The sequence below is a fragment of the Culex pipiens genome, chromosome 3 (assembly GCF_016801865.2).
Source record: "Culex pipiens pallens isolate TS chromosome 3, TS_CPP_V2, whole genome shotgun sequence".
In the NCBI taxonomy this organism is placed as follows: domain Eukaryota; kingdom Metazoa; phylum Arthropoda; class Insecta; order Diptera; family Culicidae; genus Culex; species Culex pipiens.
In genome coordinates, this window is record NC_068939.1 from 23,977,417 (window position 1) to 23,998,301 (window position 20,885).

The 20,885-nt window shown below is 36.6% G+C and overlaps 2 protein-coding genes across 2 annotated transcripts; both read right to left on the reverse strand.

Moving 5' to 3' along the window:
- Positions 1-1,300: 1,300 nt before the first annotated feature.
- Positions 1,301-7,752, reverse strand: LOC120420685 (glycine cleavage system H protein). Its single transcript, XM_039583780.2, has 4 exons — positions 7,421-7,752; positions 1,973-2,052; positions 1,711-1,906; positions 1,301-1,644 (listed from the first exon to the last, which is right to left on the reverse strand). The coding sequence occupies exons 1-4, from the start codon at positions 7,533-7,535 to the stop codon at positions 1,547-1,549; spliced, it is 489 nt and encodes a 162-aa protein (XP_039439714.1). The 5' UTR covers positions 7,536-7,752; the 3' UTR covers positions 1,301-1,546.
- A 2,271-nt stretch (positions 7,753-10,023) lies between these two features.
- LOC120420674 (uncharacterized) lies at positions 10,024-16,447 on the reverse strand. The gene is made up of 7 exons (XM_039583771.2): positions 15,918-16,447; positions 15,713-15,845; positions 11,507-11,656; positions 11,314-11,441; positions 11,061-11,258; positions 10,819-10,895; positions 10,024-10,754 (listed from the first exon to the last, which is right to left on the reverse strand). The coding sequence occupies exons 1-7, from the start codon at positions 15,978-15,980 to the stop codon at positions 10,127-10,129; spliced, it is 1,377 nt and encodes a 458-aa protein (XP_039439705.1). The 5' UTR covers positions 15,981-16,447; the 3' UTR covers positions 10,024-10,126.
- Between the last annotated feature and the right edge of the window lie 4,438 nt (positions 16,448-20,885).

The window sequence follows — 20,885 nt, forward strand, 5'->3', positions numbered from 1 at the left end:
GTGGACATAAAATCAAATTCTGTCGATTGCATCGGATTCGGGGATGCCTTTTCTCTGAGGAACCGATGAGATATCGTCAATCCCTTGACACAAGTTTTGTTTTGTCGAGTAGTGTTATCTAAGAACCTCGAAATAAACAACATTTGCGTGGTTTTGTCAATAAACTTACATTTTTGCTCATAATTCGAAAAATACAATGAATTCAAACGTCGTTTTCGGTATGGTGATGCTATTTGAAGTCCTTTATAAGACCCTTGCCTTACAGTTGGTCTAAATCCATTCTAAAGCCCAAAACCAAGGGTGGCCCATTCTGCTCCCATGGTCCATTCTGCCTCCCCCCTGCCCCTATAGACGTTGATGATTTAAAAAGAAGTTATGTATAAGAACGAAAATAATGTCTTGAAAATGGATAAAAATGGATGGATGAATGGATGATCAATAAAAGCAACATTTTTCATCGTTTTTTATCATTAGAATATATTCTTTTGCTTTTATATTAAAATGGGAATTGAAAAATGATGCTCAACATTCAAATGCGTTTTTCTCAAAACGCATGGTTTGTATATGATGCTTTTTGAAATGTTGGCGTCGAAATAACAACAACCTTAGTAGAATTCTAGATTAAATTTTCAAAAGGTTCTATCTGCATAGGAAACCCATGAGGGATAGGTTGTTTTGAAAATGTAATCTAGAATTGTGATTTAAATTAGACCAAATACTCAACCTTCCAAAATTTTCTGATTTTTCCTTTCATAGAAATTTTTAATTTCCATAGATTAGTGCGCTGACCACGGGGACGCGCTGTCTTGTTTTTGCATGCTCATTTTCATTTCTTTTGTTTTTGCATGCTCATTTTCATTCGCCCTATTCAAATGTTGCTTCAGAAAAGACGACCCCTTTATTTTTTCTACCCACATAGACGAACGTGGGTGCGCATGGTTTCTTGAGATTTTATACCCGAAATTTACAGTTTTATGCATTGGCAGGGAATCCACTTACATTCAATTTTGTTGATTAGAGCGTATTCAGGGTGCCCAAATCTATCATAACTTGATGAAACTGACGCGTTTACTGACATCAATTTCAAAAATATCGAGTTGTGCAATAGCAAATCGTCGACTATAACAAATATGTTGCATTTTACAATACACAAAATGGGAGGAAAACACACATAAAGGGGAGGAGAAATAACTCATATTTTTTTTTAAGTGTTATAATGTGAATCGAAAATAGCAAAATCTTTTGATATTCTCCTGTTTAATTTCGGATTGTTTCTAAGCATTGAAAAGCCACACCCAAGTTGAGTAGGAAAAACGTATTTACTTTATATTTAAATTACAAACATTCGATTTACACAAGACTTATCTGGCCTAGCAACTATCCACTACTGCACGTGATCGTGCGCGCATAATGCTTCGACTGATTAGCTGCAATAACTCCTCCCTGCTTAGCGACTGACTGAATCCGTTTGGATGCATCTCTGGGTTGAATCTATCACTTTCTCTCTCGCTCTCTCGCAATTATGACGAACGACCTGTGACTACTTTTAGTGGGCATCATGCTTCAGGAACTCGGCGTACTGCTCTTCATTCATCAACTTGGACAACTCTTCCGACTTGGTCAGTCGCAGTTTGAATAGCCACCCTGAAAGTTTTAAAAATATTTCTATTAATATTTAAACTAAAGGTGGAATCGTTTTGTTATTTTTACCATTTTCATAACACGACGAGTTCACCAGGCCAGGCGTCTCCTCAACGGCGGTGTTCTTTTCTGTAACGGTTCCCGACACCGGCGAGTACACCTCACTGGCCGCTTTCACACTCTCCAAGGCACCACATTCGTCCTTCTGGGCCAATTTCGTTCCCACGTCAGGTAACTGGGCGAACACGACGTCACCGAGGGCTTCCTGCCAATTACGATGAAGACATCATAAGTTTTCATACAAAAATTGAATTCAAGCCCAAAATATTACCTGTGCAAATTTCGAGATTCCAACCGTTCCGATATCTCCATCAACGGCAACCCATTCGTGTTTGTCGGTGAACAATCTCTCTGAAAGTGAAAAATAAAGAAAAGAACAAAACTCGCATAAGTACCACCCTAGAGCACGTGTTAATCGCACGGTGACCTCGTGAATCCAAAAAGCAAATCGTCATCAATTCCTCATGAGTTGGTCAGGAAATTCTCACCACCCAAATACGTGACAAGTGTCGAGAACATTTTTTTTTCGGAAAGCTCCACCACGAACAGGCACGCAGATTAGATTAATTCAGTGCCGTGAATTCAGTGTCGAGAGTTCAGCAATTTTACAACTCTCGGGTTATCGGACTTTTGCTTTAATACGTTTGGAATCACGCAGAATGAGCAAGGTTCCGGATCTTGGACTGCTGTTTAATATTTTTAATTCGCTTTATTTGCGAAAAATGATGCAATACAAGCATTGATTTCATCACGTTGCTAATGAGTGATGTTAAGAATATTTGCTAAAATTTGGTATCCAAACACAAAATTTGAAAAAAAAAATTGGTAAACTCGTATTTCAGCATCAAAATTTTAAAAAAAAAATAGTGATAACACGTTAAGCTGGGAACATTATATTTATCTATTCCATAGTTTTCAAACTTGATATTTGAGCCACTAATAAACTAATAAACACAACATCATGTTACCACGGGGTGACTTTGATAAGTTTGAGATTTTTTTTTTCAAAATGAAGAGTACAAATAAAATACGTTTGGAATGCTGTGGAATCATACAAACTATGGTAAAGAAGTGTTCAATGTACTTAAAGTAGAAGAAGTTTGCATACAATTTTTATTAGTTTAAATAGTTAGTTAACTATAATTAAGAAACTGTTGACGAACGAATGATGATTTGATTTCTTGCATGAATTACTCAATGACCATGATTTCGAATCAGAAAACGGAATGCATTTTAAGATTCTTTGGACAAAATCTTCAAGAACTTTTTTTATATTGTGAAAACTTTTGATTCATGCTTCGAATTTCGTTTAAAATACAATATGAATCGATAATATAATAAACCAAACTTGTTTTAACAAATTTCAGGCAATGTTGTGATTTTTTAACAATTTTACCTAAAATATATATTTGTTTTGTTGAAAGGCTTATAAACATAGTTAACTAAAAATAAAAAAAAAACTAAACTATTGGCACTACGCCCCCCGGGGCATGGCCTTCCTCTAACGTGGGATTTCTGCTCCAGCGCCTCTGACGAGACAGGAGAAACCGGGACCGACGTTTTACTTCACCATCCGATAGAAGCTCAGTGGATAAGGCGGGAATCGAACCCGCGTCTCATAGCATCATCGGGATCGGCAGCCGAAGCCGCTACCCCTGCGCCACGAGACCCACTAAAAATAGATATTGATTTTTTTTCTTAAAAACTATTTTACCCACCTTATCGATGGTAAAGTTGACAAAGAATCAAATTTGAACACCTTATATTTAATTTTAACAAGAAAAACTATGACTATCAAAGTCACCCCGGAATTAAAAATAAGAATTTTCAACGCAACTATTTTTAAAAGTATTATTGAAAAAAGTACATGTTTTAAAAATGATAATCTTGAGAAAAACCTAAACAGTTGAAAAATATTCCAAAAATAAATTGAAATCCTATCAATACCAGTACCTTATCAATACCAGTATCTAATATTGCATCTGGAAATGATGACAGATTTTGTGTCTGAAAATATGTACGTGCAGGGATGGAATAATCGCAAAACAATCAATTTCGCTTGCGAACTTTCTTCACCCGCGAAAGAGAGAGGAGGCGAATCACGCAAAAGAAAATTGCTTCCGAAATTCTCCAAGAAAATCAATCTGCTGATGATTTTTTGTGAATATCCTTGTAAGCACCACTCAAAATCATTTATTTCACTTTGTTTACACACATTGTCCATCTACAAAATGTGACAGGTCATTTTTCGACGTGTGACGTTACACTTGGAAGTTTAGTAATGAAAAAGATGTTCCGCCGAATAATCAAGATGATGATTTTTTTTAGATTCCTTTTACGAATCTTTCGTGCGAAAAATCATTACCGTAAAACGGGGTGACTTTGATAGCCGGGGTGACTTTGATAGGTTTGCGATTTTTCCGCAAAATGAAGAGTACAATTAAAATACGTAAGGAATGGTTCAGAAACATACTGACCGTGGTAGAGATGTGTTCAAAGTACCTCATGAAGAACTTTTCATAAATTTTTGAAAAGTTTATAAAGTTAGTTAACTATAGTTAAGAAAATGTGGATGAAAGTCATTATTTTAAACTTCTCAAAGTGTCATGATTTTCTCAATGAACATGATTTTTAATCGGAAAACGGAATGCATTTTCGGATTCTTTGGACAATTTTCCACTAGGAGAAGGTTAAATAAGTTTGTAAATAATAAATAATATGTGTTTTTGAAACACAATTAAAAAAAATCTCTAAATTTATAGGCAAATTCAGTTGAACAAATTTCATGTAAAATGTGAAAACTTGTGATTCGTGCTTCGAATTCAGTTTAAAATGCAATATAAATCGATAATTTTATAAACAAAACTATTTTTAACAAATTTCAGGCAAAATTCCGACTTTTTAACAATTTTACCTAAAATTTATATGTATTTTGTTAAAAAGCTTATAAACTTAGTTAACTTAATATAAACATTGTTTTTTTTCTTACAAACTATATCAGCTACTTTAGTGATGGTACATTTAACGTACAAATAAAGTTTGAACATCTTAAATATGATTTTAAAAAGAAAAACTATGACTATCAAAGTCACCCCGGAATTAAAACCAAGAATTTTTAACGTAACTATTTTTCTAAACACTATTGAAAAAACTTTTTTTCCAAAATAGTGCATGGACTTTGTGTGGCCTACCCCAGTACATTTTTTAAAAATAATAATCTTGAGAAAAACCTTACCTGTTGGAAAATATTCTAAAAACAAATTGAAATCCTATCAAAGTCACCCCTGTTTACGGTACATTAAAACAATCGATAGTTTACATAAAAATTTGCTAGAGTTTAAGGAAATCAAAACCATAAATTTCTGCTTTGCCTTCCCGGTGCTTCGGACGCCTATGAAATATTTCACGTGAAATGTTTCGCATTTTTGGTAATCTTATAATTTTATTTTATTTTATTGTTTTGACATTAACTACAGCATTCAAACAAACTTTAGATTAAAGTTGATGTTAAAATAGTTTTGACATTCATAATGTGAACTTATATCCAAATAATTGGTAAAACAAGATGAGGTGTCCGGGTTTCGAAGCGTCCGGGAATTCGAATCATGACGTTAGCTTTTTTTTATTTTTTTGAATTTTCAAAAAGACAAATCAATAGAATAATCGTTTTTTATTGTGCTTTGGTTGAGCGTTTTAACAGAATCCATTACTATACAAAGAGACGAGTTGTTCCTTTTAATTCCGCTATATATTTTAATATCTTGACAGCTACGTATTTCGTCTACTACTTGCAGACTTCATCAGTGTTTTGTTCTCGACTAGTCGATTTTTTATATGTTTTAATTTTTTTTCGTGACATTTCTAAAAAATATAGTTGAGTCTCATTTAAGATACTATTTAGAAATTATTGAGAAATTGCCCACTCTTTTCATTGAACATAATTATAGGGTATAAACCCTTAAATTGGAAAAAAAATCTCCGAATCTGGTTCTTTTTCAAAAATACTAATTTTGTTTAATTTTATAAGCACATTCATGCGTATTAAAAATTCCAAAATTCCGAAAATGAGGAAATTTAAGATTTTAAACCTTTTTTGACCATCAAAATTTGCCCCACTTACCATTAACCTCATATTTAGCCTGCAAGCTCTTTATATTTCCAAACATCGCCTGGTTTCGGTAATTCAAATTTCGCTACTTCGAATGTCCACTTTTTTTTTCAACCGTCAAAACCAGTTGTCAAACACCATTGTTCGACAATTTCTGAACACGTGGTTTCAAGTTTTTGACAGTTGTCAGTCGTTCCAATTAGCGAATTTGGATTCGCTCTTTCAAATGCAGTTCCATTCAAATTAGCGAAAAAGTTAGCACTCAACGGGGTGCTGAAAAGTTGAACTTTACAGCACTTGTATCTAAAAGTTATGCTTTTTTCAAATATTGTTTCGATATGGATGTAAACTTTCCATGGATGTTTGACTTGAAATTCCATTCAAAAGGTATTTTCAATTAAAAAGGAATAGGGAATTCTCTGCTCGAGTCGTGCATTTGCAATACCGAAAAACTTCCGATGGAACCAATTTCATGTCAAATGTTCATGTATTTAGTCAATGTTTTTCGATTCAAGTGCAGAAAAAAGTACCAATTTCAGTGCTGAAAAGTAGAACTTTGGTATGTTTAGTAGAGGAAAATATGCCCCTTCCGTCGTGTCAGTATATCAGTAGAAGTCAGTAGTTTCACGAAGGAAACGCAAAAAAAAATGTACGCTACTCGTTGCAAAACTTGATTTTTCCAGCACTCGTCGTATTGTGTGACTCGCGCTGAAAAAAAAATCTTTTTTTTTAACTCACATTTGGAAATTCTAAAGAATAGAGAATATTTGTTGTATCACAGTGGAGACGCATAGTAGCCCAGTCACGAAATATTCTAGCAGAGCTGGTTCTGTCAGAATCCTGCTAGAACGGTGGAACATTTCTGCTAGTATTCTGTAAGAATATCCAGCTCTGATAGAACTCTGCTAGAATCCTGCTAGAACGCCGTGACTGGGAGTTAGTTGAGCGCTTGACAGCCTCTCAAAATGGCTTCTCTAAAGAATGTTGTGACATAACGGCAATTGGGTCCTAAAATGAAGCTTAGGTTGCTGATATTATTGTTTACAGCGATAAAGCTTATTTTTCTGAACACAATGACCCTTTGTACGACCACAAGGAGTTTAAAATGGATTTTTAAATCAATCCTACTTGACAGTTCGTTCCAAGGGGACCATATTTGATCCATTGAAAAAATGTTGTCTTGTCAATTTTTTTTTGCATTAAAATTAAAGAAAAAGTGATCAGAAATGGTTTTTAATCGTTTTTTCTACCGTTGTACATAAAATTATGTTGTAATACCCATGGTACAATCATGGATGACTTATTCAACATGACTAAGCACCTTATTATTATTTTTTTCATTTCCTTTGTTCATCTGTTTTATATAAGACACTATAAACACATGATTTAATTTTTTTAGTTCAACGTTTTCCAACTCGTTATTGAAAGTTATTCATTCATGCTACGAACCACCCTATATAAATAGCTCTTCCCATCGTCAACTTTTTGTTTTGTTTTGGTAACACACTTCTTCGCCCCTAACCCCACTTTATATCGCAACCTTCTAAAAAACCGGCACTATCCAAATCCTTCATCTAGCAACCACATCAAAGCCATCCCCAGCCCTTTTACCTTTCAACAGGAAGCTGCTGGTGCTGAGGAATCGACACTGGTGCCTGGCCTGCTGTGACCTGCTGGCGACCAGTTGGCCAAGCCGCAACGTCGCGCGAATATGACATAACACCATTTTGCTGTTGCTTTTTCTCACACTGAACGAAAAGAAGAGCTGACGAACAACCGATCTCGGTGAATCTGTACGCCCTACTGACGTGCCAACAGCTCGCCAAACAACCACCAAACCGTTCGAACCAACTGGGAGGACTGTCGTTATCAAGACGATTTGAACTGTGTGTGTTTTTTAACTTTATTTTTTGTTATTACAATTTTTAACTTTCCCTTGGTAGCCTCTGCCTTGATTGCTGATAACGTTAATAGTAAAATGACGAAGACAAAAAGGAATAAAAAAAGCTCTAAAACATGTTTTGAAAACATATGATGAAGTATGACTGATTTTGTTGGATGCTACTCAAGCAGGGTAGTTCTTTTTTAAATTTTTATTGGCAGATTCAAAAAGTAAAAGAAAGAGTTTTTTCAGAAATTTAATATTTATTGTTGAACAGACGCAAAGCTAACTGCTGGATGCTCGAAATACATTTTTCATTAAGGACTTATGCGAATATTCATTTGGTACCGTACAGGCAACCACTCCAAAAATCGTTACTAAATAACCCGAAGATTGCATGGAGATCTATCGGGTAATCAAAACTTCAGATAATCGAGACTGGACTGTAATTAAATATTGCCTGCTAGAAACGGAACTACATCTGTTCATTTATTATAAAATAAGGGTTAATAAACGCTTTCAAAGACAAAAATGTGCGGCGTCATTGTAGTGATAAGCAATGTCATTTTTTTTTTCATTAACGTTCAAAAATTCCTCAGAACTTTTGCGAAATCACTCCCTTTTCCCGCTCAGCTGACATTGACCGCGCAGTCTGCTGTGTAATCTCGTCAGTCCTTACAACACAACGGCGCACTTATCAGCACTCCGAGGCTAAGATTTTTTTTAAATATACGCACAATTAATTCGTAAGCTTACATTTTACGTAAACCATCCACAGACAATGTAGGCAAAATGTGCAGCGCCACTCTATTGCGCCAAGAGGCGTTAACACCTACAATATCAACATAGGAAAAGTCAGTGTTAGGATGATAAAATAAATCAAAAGCTGAACTATTCCTTATTTGAATTTCGTCAAACTACCCAAGAAATAAAATCAACGTTTTTTTCAAGCTTGGCACTCCTAGTGTTCAAGTCGTCGTCGGGCCTTGCAGTTTGACCCTCGTCCAGAACACAACACGCTCACAAATCGGAACAAGACGAATCAGAACACAATTTGTTATGACACCAATTCTGTGGGCGCGAACTCCACGCGCACTATCAGCAGCAAGAAAAGGATGCCGGGCGTCAGCAGCAGGCCAACCGAATGACCCTTCGTAGGGGGGGTTAAAGCTACAATCCCCAAGAGTGTTGCTGGTTGCTTATCATCCTGACTGTAAAATGTGCGGAGGTTCGAATTGATGAAAGGGTTTCGGAAACATTGCTTGAAAATGGGATGTACGTGGTGTTTGTTCTCCATTACATTTAAATTTGTAAATTGAAGAAAGAAAACAATGACCAGCTTAATTTTGCTTTTTAAGCAAAAAGTCTGCCAGAAATATTACATAAAATTTCATTAAATAATACATAATTTATTTTTCAACATCCTGGTCTTTATGGACCCATTTGAAAAGTTCTACTTTTCAGAACTGGTATTGAAAAGTATTAATTTTGTATTTTGTTATTATTTTTAGACCTATATTTGGACATCTTGCTATTTCACAAGTAAAAGTAGTATTTTTTTAAACAAACAACTGCATTTCAAGACCATCCTTTCCAGAGCAGCAAAACACTGCCTCCAATTGCCTGTTCCATGATTGTGGGATGTTATTGTGCCTCCCACAATTGTGGAATACCTGAATTAAACTGATATTTTCACACACAAATGTTAGCAGACCAGACTAAGCTTGAGTTAGGGGAAATATACCCATTTTAATCACTCTAAGCCGTTCGACCAATTCTAATCACTTTTGCCGTTTTCCGCTATTAAATCGACATTTTCAGATGTATCAACTATGTAGAGTTGCTTGCTCACTTTTCTTTGAGCTATTTATTACTTTGGAACAGTCAAAAACACTTTATGAAAGCTGTAATTCATGATCAAAGTGCTGATAGGCTGATAATAGAAATAGGCTTAGAAAGGGTATAGTTCCTCTACATTGGTTTCAGTGTGTTAAGTCATTATGTTGTAAAAAATATTTACCCCTGGAGTGAACCAAAGTTTGTTTACATTCGTAAGAAAAAAGAGTTTCTAATTTGTAGATTTCAAGGGTCAATGTTTTTCTTTAAAAATATATCAAACGTGGTAATTTACAGTCAGTCAATACATCAATCGAAAGATCACAAGAAAAGCTTTCGCAAGCAAATTATTATGTGCAGCGTTGGCCGTTCTGTAAACTGTTCCGAATATTACGGATGACTGTAGGCTATTTCTTTTCTCCAGAAGAACAGGAAAAGATGACAGTTTCACAGCGGAATTGGATTTGATGGATTTGTGGAAGAAAACTAAACAATATGTGATCCACGTATTTTTTATTGCGGCCTATTGTACAGTATTTCTAACTTTAAAATATAAACGAGCTTAGTTTCGATGGGGAAAGATTGTCAAACGTGGTCCCCTACTGATATCTTGAATTCCTTAGTACCGACCTCAGCGGTGGTCGATTCTCGAACGGGTTCACCCGGGGCATCGGCGGGCTATAGTTCGGCGTCGGCAGTTCACCGGCGTCTCCCCCGTTTGAACTCGCGGCCAGTCCAAACGTTCGCAGTCCGTTTCCACTGGGGCCGCCGGCGTTGATACTGTTCCGGTAGTTGAGCTCCTGGGCAACCTTGGCCGCGGCGTGATCCCTCCGGACGACGGTGTTCATCGCGTTAAAATTCTTGGGCGGTGGAGGTGGGGGAATCGGCTTTGGCGGATCCGGTCGGATTTCCACTTCCGGTTCGGTGAAGGACTGTTCCCGGGCCAGCGGTTCGAAGGTTCGCGTTGCCGTGAAGTTTTGCTGCGGGGGTGGCACCAATTGGGGCTGCTGGGGAGTGTAAGGACGCTGTTGCTGTTGTTGTTGTTGTTGGGGCTGATATTGCGGACTATTGGATCTCCAATCGGGCTGGTGATGGTGTTGAATCGGGCGCTCGATAATCTCCCGCGGCTGTTCACTGATGCGATCCAGCGGACGGCGGTAGTTGGTTACCGGAGGGCCGTTGTAAGGACGGCGATAGTCTTCGGGCTCGGCGTTATGTGGTTGGGGACTAGGAAAAGTGTAAAAATTCAAATCCATTTCTTGCACCAATGGTACATTTCTGCAAATATTACCTCGAATCATACGCATCAATCGGTGCCCGCCGTGCTCCCTGGTCTCCAACGAATCCTCCATTGGCCATTCCGGCACTCTGTCAAACATAGAAAGGAAATGATAAAATAACTGGTAGAACCAACCAATTCGTTTTATCGCATGCCAGCTAAGAAGCGCCACCATCAACTGCTTGATTGATGGATTGGTTTCTCAGACAAGCATTCGTGACATCACCCAGTTCAAATGATCCAAAAGACCGTACCTTTCTCCTGAGCTGGTTGTAGTCGTAGATTTTAAACGTCTGCGTGAACAAATACACCGCCAGTCCAACGTTGACGAGCCAGAAGATCCAACCGCGAAAGGCCATCACCAGCATGATTCCGGAAACGGTCGCAGCCAGGGACAGAACGTGGTCCGCCTGAGTCACCGTTGGTTGCGCGATCCGCAGGAAGAGAGCGTTCTGCAAAAATCAATAGTTATAACCCAATACAAAAAAAAAATAAAAAATCATTTACAATAATGGTGTCGTAGTCGACGGCAAACTGAATTCCCAACGCCAGGTCCAGGATGCTGATCGTAACGGTGAATACGATCCAGATGTACAGGAAGACGTTCACGTACCGGATGTACTTCTTGCGGGCATCTGAAAGTGATCAAAGTCCTTTTTTCAGCTTATTGCGTGAACATTTCATGATTTTGATACAATACTTGTAAGCAGGATGAGAGAGCTTATCGCCCAGAAGATGTGCAAAATCAGGTAGACCCAGATCCAGGCGTGCAGGTCACCCGGCGAAAGAAGGTTGAGTTCCCGAACCGCCGTCATGTCAATCACCGGGATGTCGGTCATGGTGCAGGTTCCTGCAGGGTTTACAAATTGTTAATATGTTTTTTATAGACGAATAATCCACTTTATTTTCACATGCCTTAAACCCAGATAAATTTCCTTAGTTTCCCTAAGCCTCCCCCTGATCACATTGAATTAACTACGCCAAGTCAACCATTGGTAAGGTTTCAGTAAATGTTTAATTTAAAAACATGGAATTATATATTCGTTTAACTAAGTTTATTTACTGTTAATGAAATTTATTTAAATTTGAGGAAGTAAATGAAAAAATCCTAGTTAGAAATTGTATGTTTTAACAGAAAAAAATGAAAAAATACGAAAACTTTTTTTTTGTTCGTGATTCGATTATACGAAGTCCCATACAAACCTTCGGATAATCGAAACTTCGGATAATCGAAACTTCGGATAATCGAGGCTTCGGATAATCGAGTCTGGACTGTATTCAAATTTGACTAAAATGAATCGCAGAACTCTAATTTGATGTTAAAAAAGAAAAAAATGTTCGTGATTTGATTATCCGAAGTCCCATACTAATTATACACTGAAAATACGCCACACTATTTATTCAAGTGCCCAAACACATGAATGATTGAATAAAGCCACATCATAAATCTAATTGGTTTGTGTTTCAACATCAATCCAAATCACTATCAAATGAAAGTGTTTGGGCGATTAACTTTTTGGTATTTTTCGACACGTTATTGTCATTCGGGTGGCTCAAGTTTTTCAAGTGTTTTGCTCATGAATTTGTCCCATTGTCTTGAACTATTCAAAGTGATGAGGTAAACACTTGAAATTGATCTTAAGATCTACACAAAACAAGCACTATTCAAATTCAACGTGATTTTCCACTTGAATTTAATGTTTTCACTGATTGATTTTAGCGCGACTTCTATCGATAACTAGAAGCGAGGCTAGAACGACTAGCACAAAAAACTCTCCCGTTATCAACTGGCCGGCCGGCACAGTGGTAGCGTGCACGACTAGCAAGCGAGAACCTGTATATCGATTGTACGTACTATTATTTTCCAACACCATTTAAAATTCAAGTGTTTGGCTATTGAAATTATTTCATGGCCAATAACCGCAATTTCGAGTGTTTTGAGATTGATATTTGAGTGCTCTGTACTGCAGGGTCAGATCATGTGCGAAACACTTCGATGCGCTGTGTGAGTTTTGCTCAGTGTAATCGAACTTCCAAATTTTACACTGAAAATACGCCACACGTTTAATGCAAGTGCCCAAACACTTGAATAATTGAATAAAGCCACATCATAGATTTAATTGATTAGTGTTTCAACATCAATCCAAACCACTATCAAATGCAAGTGTTTGGGCGATTGACTTTTTTGGTATTTTTTGACATGTTATTGTCGTTGGGGTGGCTCAAGCTTTTCAAGTGTTTTGCTCATGAATTTGTCCCACTGCCTTGAACTATTCAAAGTGATGAGGAAAACACTTGAAATTGATCTTAAGATCTACCCAAAACAGGCACTGTTCAAAGTCAACGTGATTTTCCTCTTGAATTTAATATGTTTCACTGATTGATTTTAGCGCGACTTTTATCGAAGGCTAAAACGAGTAGCACAAAAAACTCTCCCGTTTTCAACTGGCCGGCCGGCGCAGTGGTAGCGTGCACGACTAGCAAGCGAGAACCTGTATATCGCTTGTACGTACTATTATTTTTCAACACCATTTAAAATTCAAGTATTAGGCTATTGAAATTATTTCATGGCCAATCACCGAAATTTCAAGTGTTTTACGATTTATATTTGAGTGCTCTGTACAGCAGGGCCAGATCAAGTGCGAAACACTTCGATGCGCTGTGGGAGTTTTGCTCAGTGTAGAATTACATTTTGATTCTTTTAACACTCAACCCCCGGTGGTTGGTCACTTTTTCGTTTGACACTTTTTTAGTTTGTATCCCGTTGGTAAAGTCAACTACACACACTATCAAAACAAACGTTTGGTAGTGCGTGTGAACTCCGTGAAAAAGGGTTGTCAAACTAAAAAATGATCCCGTTCGTTTGATAACAGTTGGTGTCAAACCATCGGGGTTTGAGTGTAGTACAATAATGATATTATTTTCATGACTCATTCAAGAATTGTAAAACATTATCAAAATCATTCAAATAAGATTAAATATACTTTTTCAGGTGTTTTTTTTTTTTTTCATTTGTAGCACATGATTTCAAATCAAATTATTTGCTCTACAGCATTGCCTTGGCGTTCTCGATTTCGAGATTTCTACTCGAAACTAGGTGTCCGAAGGCTTGATTGTTGAGGCAATTGCAAACCTCTTTTTACACCTTAGCTTCCATCCACCCCGGGATTCGAACTGACGACCTTTGGATTGTTAGTCCAACTGCCTACCAGCGACTCCACCGAGGCAGGACCCAGGGAGATGATTCCTTCACCTGGATTGAGCTAACGACCTAACCACTTGGTTAGACCGGGGCCAACATTTACTTCCCCGTCCGACGGAAGGCGTGGTCAGACAAATCTCGTCTCGAAAAATGCCACCGGGACCGTCTGGGATCAAAACCAGGCCGACTGGGTGAGAGGCAACCACGCTTACACCATGAGTCCCGGCACATGATTTAGCAATGTGAAATTGAATTTATTTCTGTAGGGCAAACTACTGAATTGATTCAGTTTTTTATTAACATGTATGATTTAAATATCATAAGGCCGATGCAAATATTTAAAAAAGTTTTTGTCCCTCGGCCCTGACCGAGGTCAAGGGGGGGGCAAAAAATAAAAAAATATAAAAATTTAAATAACAAGCCATAGTCTTCACACTTAAATAAAAAAAGTGTTTTAAAATGCATTTTACACTAGTTCAGTTGTTTTGCAATCATTAATTTTCAAAAAATCTAAGACCTGACAAAAACAAAAATTGTATCGAAAAAAAAGATTTTGCATCGAAAATTTTCAAAAAATCTTAAGATTTTTTAGTAAACCCAAACATGCTAAAAATGATTTTAAACGCAGAAGAATGTATTTTAATTTGATTTCAGTTGGTTGCACTTGAATTTTCATTGACATTTTGAAGTTTATTGTAATAATATTTTTTTTGCCCCCTGATTTTTCGGGCCAATTTTGAAGGGGGGGGGGGGGTGACAAAAACTTTTAAAAATATTTGTACCAGCCTAACTCCAGAACAGTTTGAAATTCTAATTGTTAGAAGAATTTCAAAATAAATTTGACGTTTTTCTCATTTCTTTATAATTGCTCGTGAGACAATTATGTGTTTATGAGCATGAATGCTATTGCTGAGTAAAAATAAACTAACAAAACCAATTCATCAACATTTTTGGTGAAAATATCGGGCCGTGACCGCAATTTCCCAAACAGATTGAAAAACAGTGATGAAAGAGTCCAAATTAGTGATAGTCGACCAGATTTCTCAGACCTTATCGCCACTTTCGTCGGCACACAGTCATTGAGGCTAGCGATCAGATAAGATTTTTTTTTCGGCTAACGGGATTTGCGTGGTGGATTAATCCAAATTGATATGAAAAAAAAATCAAGCGCATACCAACGTTCGGGATGGGGATTTCTTGGGAAGGTAAAGTGAATCACTAAGCAGACAGTTTGTTTGCTGATGAAAATGTATTTTTTAAGTCGATTTTCAAATAATTGTTTATGTTTATGATTCTGTTGTTTCTCGAGTATTTTTAATGCATAAGCAGTGCATTAAAGCACAAGCACTTGATAGTATGAAACTATTGACTAACACTGGGGAATCTTATCTTCGGCTTATGTCTTGCTATCATAATCCATAATAAAACAAGAATTAGGTTTTGTTTGAAAGAGTTTGTAAGGTTACGAAACTAACCGCCTTTGAAATAAAGACAACATTTTATTTTATTGTTACTATTTTTGATATAAGTAGTAAAAAATCAAGCATAATAAAGCTTAATGAAACATCATATAATTGCAAACTTTTGAAATTTATAAAAAGGTATGTCAGAAGTTTATGACTATTTTTTTATTTGCTTCATATTATTTTACTTTAAAAAAGTCTAAATTAGTTTTATAACTCATCATAATTCCTAAATACTTACCCTCAAAGTACTGATGGAAGAACGTCAACGTGAGCAGCGAACCCAGCGTATCCGTTTGGACGGAGAAATCCATGTCACAGTAGTATGCCACTATTCCGGTTATGGCAAATCCAATCCATATCAACGATTGGAACTGTTTCAACAAAAAAGGAAAGACGTTTACCACTTGAGCTTGTCACATTTGCGTTCTAGGTGAATCACTTACGATACCGAAAACTCCTGCAAAAATGGCGAAAGCCCTGAAAACACTGTAATTTGCAAACACCATGATTTTTCCTTATCTTGTATCCAATATCTTTTCTAATTGATATAAACTTTCATAATTATCACGATTTTCGTGAGGCACAATTCACTGTCACATAGTTGAGTTTAACAACATTTATGCAATTTCAGGAGCTCATTCCTCGGTTAATAGTACGGTTCCGGTGGCCGGGCCAAATTCGACTGACCGATATCATACAAGTTTGCCGAATCGCCGCCGCTGGTCGAACATTGACAACGAACATCAGAAAAATATATATCTTATCTAAACTTCCCCCACTTCCCCACCTACGATTCCAACCCTGCGATGTACATACATATTTAGCTACTGATAACGGCCCAAATCGAACCCGCGTGCTTTATCTTAAATTTATCGGCCGCGTGTGACTGTGCTGAGTGAATAAATACAACTTAAAATGTGACGCAACGTGAACTAACTGACAAGCATCCAACCAACAGGTGCGTACTGTATAGCGATATAGATTTCCAAAAAAAAAAATCATGCAGTTTTTTTGACTGAGTGGCAAGCCGGCAATGATTGGTGGTAAATTTTTACAGTCTTGATAAGGTTTACTTCCTCGTCAAGCTATGTACATACATCTGCGTGGAATGTTGTTGCTTGCTGGTGATAATTCCGAGAGATGAAACGATGACGTGGATGATCCAGATTTTGGCGCATTGTTGCAGAATTTACTGACACAGCACAGTGGGCGAAATGGAACCCAAAATCGGACTTAATTGAACGCGGCTGGTTCCCTGGTATGAATAATAGTGTTTCTTATGTAAAAAAATCCGAGGAATCGATTGGTGATGGTTTCATCCACCGCACGAAACGGCAAAGGGTCCATTTTGCCCCAATTCCCCATTTTTTTACATTTTTTCTTGAAAATCGGTCTGTATTTAGAGCGGAGGCTTTATGCGGCCTTCCAAAATGCACTTAACTTATTTGAAAATGTCCCAGGAATCCAGTAAAAATAACCACATGCACCGCAAAAATCATCTAGGGTTCATTTAACCCCAATTCCGCTATAAAAGCATTTTTGGCCGTTTTCAAATGTTAGGTAAGATTTTAAAAATCTGAAAATATTTTTATCGTAAAGATCAGACAATTTTACATAAGAATAACGATTTGCACTTGATAGTTTGACACATTTATGTTGATAAAAATAAAATGTATGTGAAAGGCAGTTTATTCTGCGTTTGGGAAAATTGGCCCAAAAGTGATTCTTCAATCTTTTTATTAAGTTTAATTTCTATATCAACATAAATGTGTCAAACTTTCAAGTGCAAATCGTCATTCTTATGTAAAATTGTCTGATCTTTACGATGAAAATATTTTCAGATTTTTGAAATCTGACCTAACATCTGAAAACGGCCAAAAATGCTTTTATAGCGGAATTGGGGTTAAATGGACCCTAGATGATTTTTGCGGTGCAAGTGGTTATTTTTACTGGATTCCTGGGACATTTTCAAATAAGTTAAGTGCATTTTGAAAGGCCGCAAAAAGCCTCCGCTCTAAATACAGACCGATTTTCAAGAAAAAATGTTAAAAAATAAGTAATTGGGGCAAAATGGACCCTTTGCCGTTTCGTGCGGTGGATGAATCCATCACCAATCGATTCCCCGGATTTTTTTACATAAGAAACACTATGTTTTATACCAGGGAACCAGCCGCGTTCAATTAAGTCCGATTTTGGGTTCCATTTCGCCCACTGTGCACAGTTTGATAAGATTAAAGGAGAAAGCACGGTTTTATTCTTAGCAGCACTATAAATTAGGCCACGAGTCTAACCAAAATCGATGGGGAAAAAATAAAAAGCTTAGATATTAAAGTGACAAGCCATCGATTCAATATTTGAAAAATAATATGATATTTTGCATTTTTTTTTATCGGGGCATTTTTGAATTTGATGGAACCTGCTAGTTTGACGTGGAATCGCTGATATGTTTTATTATATGCAATTATTGTTAGTTTAGAAATTACAGTCCAGACTCTATTATCCGAAGGCCATGGCAAAATTTAACTTCAGATAATCGAATCACAGAAAAAAGTTTTTTAGTAGTCTTATTTTTGATTGTTGAGCTTAATTTATTTATTTTGCTTTTTTAAATCCAAGATGGCGGTAAAAATGACGGTGATGAAATATCTAATACAAGCTTGTTTTTATCAGGAAGGTGCTGTGTCCTATCCTCGCCTAGACCAGACCAAAATCCATGATAAAACTGACAGAACAAATCTGTCAGACCAAGACTGTCAGACCAAAGAGCAAAAAGTAAACAATTTTGGTAGAGGTGGGCAAAAAAACGAGCCGTTCAAAGAGCCAGTTCACTGAAAAGAGCGAACGAATCGTGGCTCACAAAAAAAGAACCGCGGTTCTTTTTTTATCTCCGGTTTTTTGAAAGAACCGTTTCAAGATGGCATGATTTTTGATATAAATATAATTTATTGAATTTTCAAAAAAAAAAAAATTAGTATTAAATTTGTTTTTGAGAATTGGAAATGCAATTTCAAAAATGTCAATGCTTATAAAAAATAATCCCAAAAGTAAATGATTTGTTAAAATCTTACCAAAAATGTACCGAATACTGAATATTTTATCTAAAAAGTTCACAGAATATTTTCTACAAATAAAATATGAGCATTATTTCAATTCATGTAGAAATTAATACAATTTTAAAATTACAAGCAATTTTTCCGGCATGCTAGATTTAGGTTTGGATGCCATTCTATTACTCGAAAGTTTAGGTTCGAGTAGAAATCTTGACATGAAGACCACCAAGACCTATGGTTTTCAAGGGCATCTTCTCGTTTTCAGTTTAATTTTTTTATCAAATAATTTATAAAAGTCCAATGTGTTATAAAATCACACGATTCTTAAAAAAAACCTTTTCATCCAAATTTTGAAAAAGAGCGAAAGAGCCGTTCAAAAGAGCGGCTCTTTTTAATGAGCGAACGAAAATGAGCGGCTCCTAAAAAAGAGCGATTTTGCCCACCTCTAAATTTTGGTCTTCGACGTAGGTGCACAAATCAAGAAAAGAAAATTTGAAAAAAAAAATATTTTTACAATTCAATGGCTGGGTTTGGACTGCAAAATTTAATGTACGTCAGAAAATGATTAAACAGTGCGGCGTCCTGTACACCGACAATTAAATAAGCAGTTAAAAGCCTTATTCTTCCATTTTAATTTTTGATCGCGTTTTCGGTTTACACCTGAACAATCTTGAAATTATTTAGGGGAAATATGCCCATTTTAATCACTCTAAGCCGTTCGACCAATTCTCATCACTTTTGCCGTTTTTCGCTATAAAATCAACATTTTCAGATGTATCAACAATGGAGAGTTGCTTGCTCACTTTTGTTTGAGCTATTTATTGCTTTGGAACCGTCAAAAACACTTTATGAAAGCTGTAATTCATGATCAAAGTGCTGATAGGCCGATAATAGAAATAGGCTGAGAAAGGGTATAGTTCCCCTATACGGATTTGTGATTCCTCTCTTTCCATCATTCCCTTGGTTTATATCCAGGTTTTTAAGCGAAGATGGCGTTCGAATGGTGAACGTCCGAAATGTCAAAATCACGCAGTGGTACCAATATTCCGAAAAAAGTGTGCCATGGCATGAAAGCCACATTTGTTTTCTAATGTTGGTGCTACTGCGCGATTTTGACATTTCGGATGTTCATCATTCGAACGCCATCTTCGCTTAAAAACCTGGATACAATGGGCAATCAAGGGAGCATTTTTTCAATACGTAAGGCAATGGGGAGGGGGCGTGTTACGCTCCACACAAATTTTTTAAAATTTGTTTGAAAATTGTGTTACGATTGGGGTCCAAAAATCTTTTATTTGCGTTACGTAATAAAAGAACGTTCCCCAACCATTCAAATTTGACTAAAATGGGATCGCAAAACTCGAATTTGATGTTAGTAATATAAAAAAAGTATCGAGGTTTTTAAGCGAAGATGGCGTTTGAATGGTGAACGCCCGAAATGTCAAAATCACGCAGTGGTACCAACATTACGCAACAAGTGTGCCATGGCATGACAGCCACATTTTTTTCTAATGTTGGTGCTACTGCGCGATTTTGACATTTCGGGCGTTCACCATTCAAACGCCATCTTCGCTTAAAAACCTGGATAAAATAGGAAAAAAAAATTTAAAGGTTCGCGATTTGATTGTTCTAAGTCTCATACAAACCTTCGGATACTCGAAATTTCGGATAATCCAGTCTGGACTGTACTTACTGTGTATAAAGCGATTAAATGCCCTATTTATGATCTCAAAAAATAATACACTCAAACCCCGATGGTTTGACACCAACTGTTGTCAAACGAACGGGGTCACGTTTTAGTTTGACACCCCTTCTACACGGAGTTCACACACACTACTAAACGTTTGTTTTGATAGTGTGCGTGAGCGCCGTGTAAAAAATGACAGTTCGTCACTTTTTAGTTTGACTTTGACCAACCAACGGGGTACAAACTAAAAAAGATTGAATAATTCCTTTTTCTGTCTTAAATGCAAAAAAGTATGCAAATCTCGATTTTTTCAGCACTTGTCGTATTTACTCATTTCGGCAGATCCTCGATGGAGTTTTGAACTCAAACTGAAAAATAATGCAAAAAAAAAATGAAAAGCACGTGTGAAAGTGAAAAATGTACTACTTGTCACATCTGTGAAATGTGTGTGTAAAAAAATAAAAAAATAAGAAAAAAATCCTCATATTCCAACTATTTGTATGAAGTGTCAAAAAAAGCAGAATCATTTTGTTGAGAAATTTATCAATGTCACAAGTACATCTTGCGATATCCAGGAAAAGAAAGCGATTTTTCAAAAATTAGTTTGAAGCAACGTGTAGGGTATGTTGAATTTGACAAAAAGTCATCGACTAAAAACCTAAAGTAAGACAACA